General features: G+C 40.7%; 1 protein-coding gene across 1 annotated transcript in view; it reads right to left on the bottom strand.

Moving 5' to 3' along the window:
* Positions 1-10,483, bottom strand: part of LOC143294006 (solute carrier family 23 member 1-like) — a 21,028-nt gene extending 10,545 nt beyond the window's left edge. The window contains exons 1-5 of the mRNA XM_076605400.1: positions 10,189-10,483; positions 3,510-3,667; positions 1,602-1,687; positions 1,048-1,094; positions 306-487 (exon numbers count right to left, since the gene is read on the bottom strand). Of these exons, the coding sequence (XP_076461515.1) occupies positions 306-487; positions 1,048-1,094; positions 1,602-1,687; positions 3,510-3,667; positions 10,189-10,356 (641 nt within the window). The 5' untranslated portion in view covers positions 10,357-10,483. The remainder of the gene's footprint in view (positions 1-305; positions 488-1,047; positions 1,095-1,601; positions 1,688-3,509; positions 3,668-10,188) is intronic.
* Positions 10,484-13,600: the final 3,117 nt, after the last annotated feature.

Here is a 13,600-nt window from a genome sequence, read left to right as displayed (position 1 = left end):
TGTCCACAAAGCACGCCTTTCCCCCCTACAAAAACAACGCTAAAAAAGGATCTGTTTTATTACCTCTGCTTCGAGTGCAGTCACCCTTGGCAGGTAGCAAGGGCAAATTTTCCTTTGTATTTGAAAACCTGCGGGTAGACTCAAGAGTTCCTATATACCGGATTGAGCTTACCCTCGTGCAGTTTGCCTTGCCTCAGTTACATTTGCCTGCATGTATACGTTCACCCCCAAACACGATGATCTCTTGAATACGGCCCCTGGGAAAAACACAATATAGATTTCTTTTTTCTTCTTATCTGACTGACATGAAGGCGATTCCCCAGTGGACTTGGCAGTACTTGTTGACGACGTGGGTGAGGGAGAGGCCGATGAGGGAGATGGTGGGGGCCACAGTGAGGGGCCCAATGAGCCTCATCAGGAAGCCCAGCAGACCCGTGCACCCTAAGACCACCTGGGCCAGTGAGGCCAGGATCAGGTTGCCTTGGATCTGGGTTCAAACCCACACACACGCACACGCTTGCACACACACACACACACACACACACACACACACACACACACACACACACACGAAAAATACACACACATATGAAATACACCCCCACATAAAACACAGACACCCACACGCGCTCACGCGCGCGCACACTCACACACACACACACACACACACACACACACACACACACACTGCAATCACTTTGAATAGATTAAGTAATAACACACACACACACACACACACACACACACACACACACACAAGTACATTACAACATTCCGAGAGACTTCCTAAAAAAAAGGAAGCTCCGGGCTTGTCCTTATACCGATCACTTGACACATGCACACAGCAGCAATGACAGAAGAAATATGCAAACACAAAACTTTTATTCAAGACTGGAATAGCCTTTTAATCCCGAATCCTAAGCCACACACAATATACGGACAATACAGAACAAACACATACATGTATACAATGACACAAATACACGCACAGACACCCTCCACCCCCAAACTAGCACATCATCACCACCACCACCACCACCATCTGACCTCCCTCATTCTGGACATCCAAGCTTCGTCTGGGTCATTCTGTGGCCCTGAAATCATACACACAAAATCATATAAAAAGTATAAAATAAGAAATAAAAAGAAATAACATAATGATATGATGAAACATAACAATATAATGTATAATGTAATCAAATTATGATATACGACGATTTATCGCCCTTTAAAAAAGCATGTTTGTATCTTAAAATTTTTTGAACGTCTCTTAAGGAACCACGATAGTGTATTGGGTAAGACAGTTTCTTCTCACCCGAACACGCGGGGTTCGAATCTGCCGTCAGGACTTTTTTTTTTTTTCCTTTTTCTTTTTTTTTTTTTATACCCGAAGCTTTATACTAACAAATACAGAACACATTTTAACGATTACATTTTTTTTAAGTGTATCACAAGTGAGTCTTGAAGGCCTTGCCTCTCTTAACAATTAAATGGAAAGAAATACAAATTCTGGACAGAACACATACAGTGACACAGACTACATCATCAACGTGTTTACTGCATATGAATAACATGACTGGAGCCAATCGGGAATGGATTACCTTGCGGACAGCGCCATCTATCGAGGGCCAACATGGCAATGATAGGGGGCAGGAATGCGTAGGAACTGCCTTGAACTATGGGTAATCTGAAAACAAGAAACACCTGTGATTGTAAAATTGGGAAATGTTTTGATATCACACACACACACACACACACACACACACTCTCTCTCTCTCTCTCTCTCTCTCTCTCTCTCTCTCTCTCTATTTCTGCATGCCTGTATGTCGCAAATTCTCTCTCTCTCTCTCTCTCTCTCTCTCTCTCTCTCTCTCTCTCTCTCTCTCATTATCGTACCGAGGATTTAAAGTAAGAGGGACAATGTGCTCATAGCAGACTGTATACCAACATTTTGTACGATTGTTGTATGACGGTATAATTGTGTTACATACCCCATCATTCTGGGTCTTCATTCATTCATTCTTTCTTTCTTTCATTCATTCGTTCATTCTTTTTTTTTTCCAATCCTCTCTTCTCGTGTTCTTCGGCCTAAGAAGAGAAAGAAAATAGAGAATAATAATTATAATGATAATAATAATGATGATGATAATAATAACTGGACATATATCAGCGTTTCCCTCATTGCACAAAGCGCTTTACAATCCATATAGACACGCATACGAAAAACATTCAGTCCTCAACTCACATATACGTGCATGCATCCATTCATACATTCGACGCACAAACAATACAGTGTTACAAATATACCTTCACAATCAACTAACTACTTTCATGTATGAGAGAGGGTCTAGAGGAAATGCTGCTGGAAGACGAACGAGAACAAGAAGAACAACAGCAGCAACAACAACAGCAACAACAACAAGAGAAGAATAAAAAGAGCAGGAACAAGTAACAACAACAAGAAAAAGAAGAAGACTGTAGGGACAACTTCACCTCAAGACTTTAACTTTAAGAGTTACGTTTTCTTAGTTTCCTTAGTTACATGTTTGGAGTTCTTTCCCTTTGTTGGTTGTTATCATCTAGCAACGATCACGATCGTTACGGGCTATCTGATCTGAGTTATTAAAAACTTCAGATTATTATTGCAACTTGCATCTTTTGGCTTTATAATTTCGAGAACGCTAAAAGACGAAGACCACCTCCACCAGCACCACCACCAACAGCAGCAACAACAACAACTAAAAGAACAAGACCATTCTACCACCACCAACAGCAAGAGCAACAACAACAAGACCATTCCACCTCTACCAACAACGGCAACAGCGACAACAACAACAACAAAAGCAACAACAAAAACAACAAAAGCAACAATAAGACCATTGCACCACCAACAACAACGGCAACAGTAGCAGCAACAAGAACAACAACAACAGCAGCAGCAGCAGCAACAGTAACAACAACAACAGTAACAACAACAACAAAAGCAACAACAACAACAAGACCATTCCACCAACAACAACAACGGCAACAGCAACAACAGCAAAAGCAACAACAGCAACAATAACAACAAGACCATACCACCACCAACAACGACAACGACAACAACGACAAGAAGAAGACCATACCACCACCACCACCAACAACAACAACAAGACCATACCACCACCACCAACAACGATGACAGCAACAGCAACAACAACAACAACAGCAAAAGCAACAACAGCAACAACAAGACCATTCCACCAACAACAATAAAGACGACGACAACAACAACAACAACAAGACCATTCCACCACCACCAACAACATCAACAACAGCAAAAGCAAAAACAACAATAGCGACAACAACAAGACCACTCCAACAACAACAACAACGGCAACAGTAACAACAGCAACAACAAAAGCAACAACAACAATACCAACACCAACAACAACAATACCACCACCACCACCAACAACAACAACAAGACCATTCCACCACAACAACGGCAACAAGAAGGCAGACCTCACCTGACACCAATGGTACACTGAAGGACAGTGGCCAGCCCACACAGGAACAGACTGATGCCGCACAGTCTGGCTCTGACGGGCCCTGGGTCCTCCGCGCACAGAAGCTCTGCCAGAAGTATGAGCAATGACAGACTGCCAGGAACGGTCATCAGGACGTGCTGGAAACAAAGGGAATAGAAAAAACGACACCACCTTTTTTTGGTCTGGTATGCTTTATTTACATTTTCTTTCCTTTTATATATATTTTTTTTAATTTAATTTATTCATCTATTTATTTGTTTACCATATGGCAAATAACAAATACAAAAATGCATTTACATGTCGAAGAGTACAAACACGCTTATTTCTTCTTTTTTTTTTTCTTTTTTTTTTGTTTATTTATTTTTTTAAATCTTTTTATTTGTTTGTTTGTTTGTTTATTTATTTATTTATTCACTTATTTATCATGATTATGGCAAATAACAACTACAAAAAAACGTGCACTAAATGAATGTAACACATGTGTTGAAGTTGGACGTTACTACTCTAAGTGGGTGCAGTACGAACAGTATGAGTCAAAATATGAACAAGTAATGAATGCAGCTTGTATCAACAACAACTTAACTGCAACGTGTCAAACTCAAAGAATTCTTCGATTTCGTGATCGACTAGTATGACTGACCCCCACAATATTCCTTGTGACCCCAGACACTTAGGTAATAACAGCAAACTTCTATTCTATTCCATCGGACATAACAACAGCTAACAAAATGAAAAAAAAAACCAAAACAATAAAAGACAACAAAAAAACGGAAAAAACACATACACCCACAACACCCTGTACTTCCGGCCCCAAAGGAAAAAGGCGGAACCTAAAAAACGAAACAGTGGCCAGCCCACCAGCAGACTGAAGTGGCTACACCTTTGCTCTACGGGTGGGCCCCGGCACAAATCTTCCAAGGAAAAGAAGTTCCCGGGCCCCTTAAACAGAATCGAAAAAAAAAAGCTTTTTCCCTAAAGGAGTCAATGCCCTGTCTCTCGAACAAATCCAGTGTGATAAATAGACCAACAACCATCTACCTGAATATCTAGTCATCAGCCCCATCCACATGTAAGATGCAGCTTCTGTTCAAACGCGCGCGCGCGCGCGCGCGCGCGCGTGTGTGTGTGTGTGTGTGTGTGTGTGTGTGTGTGTGCAGTACGTGCATGTGTGAGTATGAACAAGTTTTTATATTGATATGCACTTGTATGTATCCTAATTTCTACTGCATCTGTGTTTGTGTATGATTTTCGATTTGTGTTCGTATCTTGTTATGTACTATCCCCCACAATATTCCTTGTGACCCCGGTACACTTGGTAATAAAGACATATTCTATTCTATTCTATGTTGAAGAGTACATACACACGGCTGCGTACACAAAGTATATTATACTCAAGCACGCACACACATCAAGTGTTAGCGTTTGCACATAATTAAATGCGTGCCCTCAACATACCAACAAGCATACGAACTTCAATTGTGATTCTGGCATAGCGCCCTTTCATAGGGGTAGAATTACGTGCGTGAACCGCACCATACAAAGAAGCCTATAAACACAAGGACACAATCTTCAATACAAAATAAAATGAAATAAAATAAATATTAAAAAGAAAAGAGAGAGAAAGAGAGAGAGAGAGACAGACAGACAGACAGAGAGAGAGAGAGAACACTGAACACTTTAATGACAATAGCTTTACAGCCCTAATGACATGGGGGGGAGAGAGAGAGAGAGAGAGAGAGAGAGAGAGAGAGATCTCGAGAGAGAGAGACAAAAGAAAAAAAACTCAACAAACTCAAAAGCAGCTACAAAAACAGACACCAGGTGAAGACGAACAGGACCAACGCCTTGACCACATCACACCCCCATGGATAAGACCACAGCCACGAACAACTTGACCTTGAGGGCTTATTGCCGATAGGTCGTTAACTCTTTCCATACAAACGGCGAAAGAGTCGACGTTAACAGCGTTTCACACCAATTACCATCATCAAAATATTGCAAGCGGAAGGCTCTTATACTGAAGAGGTGAATGTTGACAAAGATACCACAATTCTGACGACGGAAGCTAAAGGTTGGGTCATTCAGACATCCACTGGACATCAGAGGGGTCTGTGTAGAGAAGAAGAGAGGACTGGCCGTGCTGAGTGAGTTAAACTCAACTCTTCAGGTTCTGAAGACGAAAGAATGGAGGGGTGGTATAATGGTCCAGAGTGCACAGCTTTGAGATCAACACCGGACCGGGATTTGTACTCCCACCTTCATCGTGCCTTGAGTGGCGGTCTTTTGGATGAGAAACAGACGTCCCGTGAGCAGCATGTATTTAGCGCACGTAAAAAGAACCCACGGCAACAAACGTTTGGAAGGTTTCGAAAAATCCACTTTGACAGTAAAACAAGTACGCTTGTAGATAGAAAAAAAAATCCAAAAAGGGAGGTGGCATATTATAATGTCGCGCTTTCTCCGGGAAGAGCTATCCGACTTTTTCACACAAATAAATCTGTTGTGGCAACAACAACAACAACAACAACAACAAAATGCAATACCGTACAACACATGCACATCAGATCTTGCAAACAAGGAAAAACGAAGCAGAAATATAGGCCCATCGTTTTTCACTGGTCACAGTGACTGCTGCTGACGATGAGGAGGAGGAGGAGGGGGATGATAATATTTACAAACACTGAGTTATTTGCTCAACAGGCTGTCAACCTGGGTAGAGCCGACTGACAGCTGACAATGGGCGCTCATTTTTCGTTTCCTGTGCCATTCAATTAGGTTTCAGTCACACACACACACACACACACACACACACACACACACACACACACACACACACACACACACACACACACACTCATACAGACATACCGAGAGAGAGAGAGATAGAGAGAGAGGGAGGGGGAGGGGCTCGAGGGAAGGGGGGAGGGGGGGGGCAAAAAAAACAAACAACAAAATATCAACTAATATTCTCAACACACGTACATCGAAATGCAAACAAGAGAGGCAAGGCCTTCAAGACTCACTTGTGATACACTTTTAAAAAAAAATCCAAGCTTTTTATGTATTGAGTATAATTTCAAAATGTAATGTTTAAGATGAGAAAGATCAGTTTAAAGCAAATTAACTCCCCTAGCATTAATTACAGAGTAATTTCCCTTTTTTACTATCTGCACCAAAACGTTTGCAAAATAAATAAAACTTCCATGCTTAGCAAAAGAAGTTCCTGTTTGAACAAAAAATGATAATAATGACTGCTCTAGCTGTTGGGTCAGAATATCAGATCAAAGTGCCAAGTTTAGAGAATACAAAAAATATAAATATAACAGTAAATGCAGTTTGCATATAATTAGGCTTCATTCTTTATTTTTTTGTGCCCATCCCAGAGTTGCAATATTGTTTTAAACAAGATGACTGGAAAGAACTGAATTTTTCCTATTTTTATGCCAAATTTGGTGTCAACTGACAAAGTAGTTGCAGAGAAAATGTCAATGTTAAAATTTACCACGGACACACACACACACACACACACACACACAGAGAGAGAGAGAGAGAGAGAGAGAGAGAGAGAGAGAGAGAGAGACAACCGAACACCGGGTTAAAACATAGACTCACTTTGTTTACACAAGTGAGTCAATAAAAGAAAATGAAAAACTGACATGAGATGAACATCTGTCACACGTCCATCCATAATTAATTAACATTCTTATGTAAACATCTACATATGTGCACATGCACACCTGCATGCGTATATATGAAATGATTAACCAGTGGCATTTTCTGAGAGTGAATGATGACATCAAAGCCAAGTGTTCTCAGTCTAAAACTGGCAAAGCATTTTCTGTGCCAAAATCATAACAATTTTTTTTTCTGTTTGGAACATACTTTTGAATGAAATGAACCAACTATATTTTTTTACTACTCCATTTGTGAATGTCAATTTTGTTTGTACCAGGCAATCAGTCTATCTTTGAGTTCGGTGATAAACCCATTTTCATACCTACATCCTGGCGCGGCATGGCACAACCAGATAATTCCAAATCCATTTTCGATTAATGCCTTCCTCACAAAGTATGTCCCTGCTTCTTGTTGCACCAACATCATTTCATAAGCTTCTCTACATAGCCTTGAGATGGGTAAACGTGCCATCGTAATCCAGAATTTGATACATTTTACAAGTATTCTTAAATATAGCGGGTATCTGTCTGTCTCCCCATACAAAAACTTATTTGATGAATGCAGTGGAACATCAAGGAAACCTTTGAATAGGAAATGTGTGTACTTTTTCCATGTCATTATTGTTGCTGAGACCCTCAACTTCCCCGTAGATCAGCATAGGCTTTATCCGGGTATAAAATGATTTCCAGAATATACAATGATCAATGCAATTTCACTTTCTACGTCATCTGATTATTTCTATAACACACCCCTTCCATTTTCTATATGATTCCTCCCAGGCATGCTATTGAAATATAGTCCTTAGAATTTTCAAGTGATCATGACCTTTACCTCTGCATTTCCATAAAACCAGTTTTCGTGAGCAATGCTTTATACTCGCAATGACCTGTTGCCTAGTTATTTGACTGTTAAAGAGAGGCTCTGGCTCTGAGTAGTTGTTGTTTCCTGCTGAAACATTTTCCTCTTGAGGTAGATTTGCAAAAGAATCAAGGACAGCAAAAACGTGATCGTACCGTTGCTGCAAACTATTAACTGTGTATTCAAAGGTTTTTATGTTTACTGACCAAACTGTTGAGCAGACTGATTCCAGGTCTTTGATAAATTTTCTCTTTATATTCACGTTTCTTTGTTCTTAAACTGACATTGTATGTTCTTGCCTTTAGATAATTGTCTCTGTGTTTATTTTGTTTTAGTTTAGTTTTACAATTAGGTTTCAGTTTTTTAAAATATGTTAAGAAGTGTTTTGACAAACCTTTTCTTATTTTTACATTCATTATCAAATCAGTTGTCATATTGCTCCTTTCCTTTCCCCACAAAATGAACCATACAGGCCGCAACCCAATATGATGCACCAACAAAAATGTCCGTACACTTATCTATATCAACATCTATCATATGGTATGCTTTAATTTAGCCTTATATTCATGAAATTCATCAGAATCAAGCTCTTCATTATATATGTGTGCATTCTCTTCTGACCAAACTAGTCTTTTCTCACTCTGCTGTGTTGATGTGGATAATTTCTCTGTACCAAAATTGTTTTCCCATTCCATTTCAACAGGTAAATGCCAGGACTTTAAACAATCCCCAACACGCAGATTACATATCCAGAAACAAATAAATCATCAGAAACAATATAACAATCAATCACACTGCAACAATGGGTAGACACCTACGTAATTTCACCGTTCTCGTCACCATTAGAACAACCATTCAAAATAACCATATCAAACAAAAAAACAAAAGTCTAACAAAGATTTTTCCAAAATTGCTTACAAGTTCATCTTTAGAACAACGTTTATGTCTTTCTCCCTGAGTGTCATCACAGTCAGCACCAGGTACATAATTGTTCATGTCTTCCATCTTAGACCGTTAAACACCCTGTCCTTGCATTTAACTCACCACATGATAATTCTTAGTAGTTTGCAACATACATTCTACTAAGATCAGAATACCTTCTTTTAAATCGTACAATGGACCTCCATCAGTGGCAACATAAGTTGCTATCAACATCACAACTTTATCTACATTAAAACACATTTATCAACTTTAACTGCAACAGTATTGTCAATGTCCAGTTTGATTTCTTTCACAAATTTCTGTAAACACTTTCTGACCAACAACAGCACACCATGAGAGTTCCTTCCAAACTAAGATTGTTTTTTTAATTTGTTTACGGGGGCATGCAATTCAGAGAGAAAGAGAGAGAGAGAGAGAACTCAGAACTCAAAACGTTTTTTTATTCAATGATTAAGATTTTAGGATGGCCTATTTTTCCAATCTGTTATTGAGAGAGGGAGAGGAGGGGGGGACGGGGGAAGGGGAAAGGGGAGCGATAGGTGAGGAGTGGCGGCGTTGAATACAGCATGCTGACTTTCCATAGTTTATTCGATTAAACTACTATAGAAAAGGGGAAAAAATAAAGGAACGCAGTATAGTTACCAGCAGAACAGCATCGATGACACTTTGCTGAATATACTTTTGTGGGACAATCAACAACGCTGACCACCGCTACTCAACGTTTCATCAATAGAACTTAACACCCGTAAATTCCCCCTTTTCAATAACGTAGAAACGCGTAACCTAAACCTTTTTATTCAAATTACCGTTCATAATATTAGCATTGACATTGAACCTGCGTTATCGTTGCACATTATAATTTTGAACCATAGTTTAAAGTGTTGTGGTTTTCAAGAAGCTTCATATGGAACGTACATCGTGTATCACAAACATACACACACACACAGTCTCTCTCTCTCTCTCTCTCTCTCTCACCCCTTAAGCACTTCGCTTGCGTCTTTCCTGTTCTTACGAGAATCTAAAAATAGAAATATAAAGAAAATGCAGAGAAATACTCAAATCTGATCAACTTCAGTTCAAACTTTGATATCACTCATTGTGTACACGAGGACATAGCGTAAAAAACAACAAAACAAAACAAAACAAAAACAGGAGAATAATGGCATGTATTCACAGCACCCACCTGCAATGCCAAAATGAGGGTGACATGAATGGGAGGGGCGTGGTGGACCTTGTACAACATTCCTTCCTTCTCGCTCGGAGGTCTGGGGTTCCCGTCCTTGATGGTATCTTGTTGACAAGTCTGGTTGCCCAGGGTGACAGCACACTCATCTTTCGTGGTGTGCTCCATTGCCTTCGTCTTGCGGGCTGGAACTGGAAGGTTCTGGATGTTTTGTTTTATTTTCTATCGTATTTTATTTTATTTTATTTTTTCTTATTTTATTCTATCTTATTTTATTTTGTTTTGTTCTGTTTTAGTCTTTAACCATTCACAGAGACCCAGGCATGGACACACAACCGACAGACCTGGAGAAATCACCTGAACAGTTCTACTGTACGGCGCCTCAATGACTCTTAACAAACTTAAATGAGGCGAAGATATTATTTTGTTTATTTCTTTATTACTTTTTTTTTATCACATCACTTCATTCATATTACGGTGAGAGTTCCGCAGAGTGTTTCGCGTTATCAGTGTAATACGTCGTGGCGGTTTTTTGTGTTTTTTTGTTTTTGTTTTTTTTCCACTCACATAATGATCATCATCGATAATCACCGCCTGTCGTTTAATCTTATGCTGTGTGCAGTATCATCACCCTTCTAAATGGTACGTCTTCGAAGGTAGTCTTTCCAAACTGCTTGTTTGTGAGCTCTTCCGCCTCAATTATTTCTCCTTTGTCGTTGAATGTAGAAGTTTCCTTTGCAAGTTTTTTGCTGACGAACCTTCTTTCCTTCTTGAGGGTAAGTAAAAAATGAACTGTGTGTGCTAAGTGAGTTTCCGGGGTGTGTGTGTGTATGTGTGTGTGATCCCAAAAAGAGTCCAGTTACTTCTACTCACGTGATAGGGCATACATTGTTGTGACAACACAAAACCGGGCGCAACAGCCGACTGGTTAAAGCGTTGGACGTTCAATGTGAGGGTCCCGGGTTCGAATTTCGGTAAAGGCGCCTGGTGGGTAAATGGCGGAGATTGTTCCGATCTCACAGATCAACATATGTGCAGACCTGCTAGTGCCTGAACCCCCTTCGTGTGTATACGCACGCAGATCAAATACACACGTTAGAAATCCTGTCATCCATGTCAGCGTTCGGTGGGTTACAGAAACAAGAACATACAGTACAAGGTCGACTGAGGGGGACTTCTTCTCTGAAGACCTTGCACTGTCCAGCTCTCCCTAGAGTTTCTGATCACATAAACAAGAACATATCCAGCATGCACATCCCCGAAAACGGAGCATGGCTGCCTACATGTCGGGGTAAATAGATAAAGCAGTCATACACGTAAAACTGTTACATGCCTGAGTGTGCATGTGCGCGTGCCTGAAATCTGATTGAATAGCACAGGAAACGAATGATGAGCGTCCAATGGCAGCCGTTAGTCGGCTCTACCCAGGTAGGCAGCCTGTTGCGCAAATGACTCCGCGCTTGTTAAAGTCTCAACTCCCGAGAGCAAGGTTTCGGTTGCGCATGCGCACTAGAGCCTATCGATAAAAGGGAAAGGGGCGGAGTTTATCTATAAAAAGCGCGAGCACGTGTCCGGTAGAAATGTAAACATGTGGGAGGTGAAAGCAAAACAAAGACCGACTCACTGTTAGCGGAGAAAGATATCCGTGTACTCCTGCCACACAATGTGGTCGTTTACGGTTGCCAACGTCGAGGGGCTGTCTGCATGCTTTCCAATTCTCACCGGACAGTACCACGTGCTGGTGCTATTTTTATCTGACAGACACGTCTAGCGCAAACACAAACGGCTCTAGCTCCGCCCCTTTTCTCTGCATTCAAATTTTGTATTACGTGTAGCTGACACATTTTGTACTTTCCAAAGTCAATTCAGGTCTAGATTGGAAGCTGCTAGGCAAATCTCGCTCTCTGCCATAAATGAAGCCAAACCGTAGCTTTATTAGGCTTTTATTTTGAATAAACCTTCACCGACGTCACAGTGTCAGACTCTGGTGAGAAACTGGCTTGATTCAAATCGCCCGCCATTTATAGTCCGGTTCAGGCTTTAAGCACTTTGAACTCCAACCAAGGACAGGATCATGTGATCGGGTAGCAGATGTTGTTGTTACAACACACAACCCCACATCCAACGCACACACACACACACACACTCAACGTGCAGATAGGCGTGCTCGCACGCTCCCACACAAACAGAGGCAAGCAAGAACGCACTCTCACAACTCAGATACACCAATACTCAAACACACGCATACACGCACACAGACACACGACCACACACAATTGCATGAACGCACACACGCGCGCATGCATGCACACACACACACTCATGTACACTCACATGTACGCTCACACACACGTATGTGACACGCACTGACACACACACACACACACACACACACACACATATATATATATATATATATATATATATATATATATATATATATATATATATATATATATATATATATATATATGTGGTATTATGATAATGTAGAACTGAAAGTTGTCATTTCTTACAAGTAATCAGGGTTACTGTTTACTATCAAATCAAGCCTTCACTGGCATGAGATGAAACTTGTCATAGAGGTGAGAAAGGTGTTTTGAAAATACTAAAGATGGGCACAACAGCCGAGTGATTAAAGCGTTAGACTTTCAATCTGAGGGTAACGGGTTTGAATCTTGGTAACGGCGCCTGGTGGGTAAAAGGTGGAGATTTCTTCCGATCTCCCGGGTGAACATATGTGCAGACCTGCTTGTGCTTGTTTACCGAACTCCTATTATTATGATTATGATAGTTATGATGATGATAATAATATAGTAATCTGTTGGCTGGAACGCTTGTGAAAGCATGGCTGGTTTGTGCTTCAGATGGGAATTGCTGGAAAAGCCATGTTAATATCTATCATCATGCCACATTTCCTGTCAACAAACGTTGCTGTTTTTGAGAACCTGCCAAAAGTTATTGTTTACCAGAGATGCACACACGCGCGCGCAAACAAACACACACAAACACGTACACATGCATCCACACACACATACACACCCTCACTCACTCGCTCACACGCACGCACGCACATGCATGCACACGCACACACATGCAAGCAGAGAGACAGACAGACAACAGAATCATTATGATTACAAATAAAACTTCCACATTGTATACACGCGTCAGCTGGCAAAACAAGAAAAAAGAACTCACCAAGCATTTGACAAAAGCGTTAAGCACATCTCAGTCACACAGACTAGCAGTCTGACAGACAAACAAGCTGGTGGACAGACAGAAAGATCGACTGACTGACAGACAGATAGATAAGCATACCGACTAACAGACAAACAGACCGACCGAGAGACAAAATGACCGAAGTATTGACGTGCTCGTGAGCCTTGAGTGCGTAAGTTTTTGTTTTTTTTCT

Source organism: Babylonia areolata, chromosome 19 (genome assembly GCF_041734735.1).
Source record: "Babylonia areolata isolate BAREFJ2019XMU chromosome 19, ASM4173473v1, whole genome shotgun sequence".
Lineage (NCBI taxonomy): Eukaryota > Metazoa > Mollusca > Gastropoda > Neogastropoda > Buccinidae > Babylonia > Babylonia areolata.
This window is presented reverse-complemented; position numbering and strand designations above follow the sequence as displayed.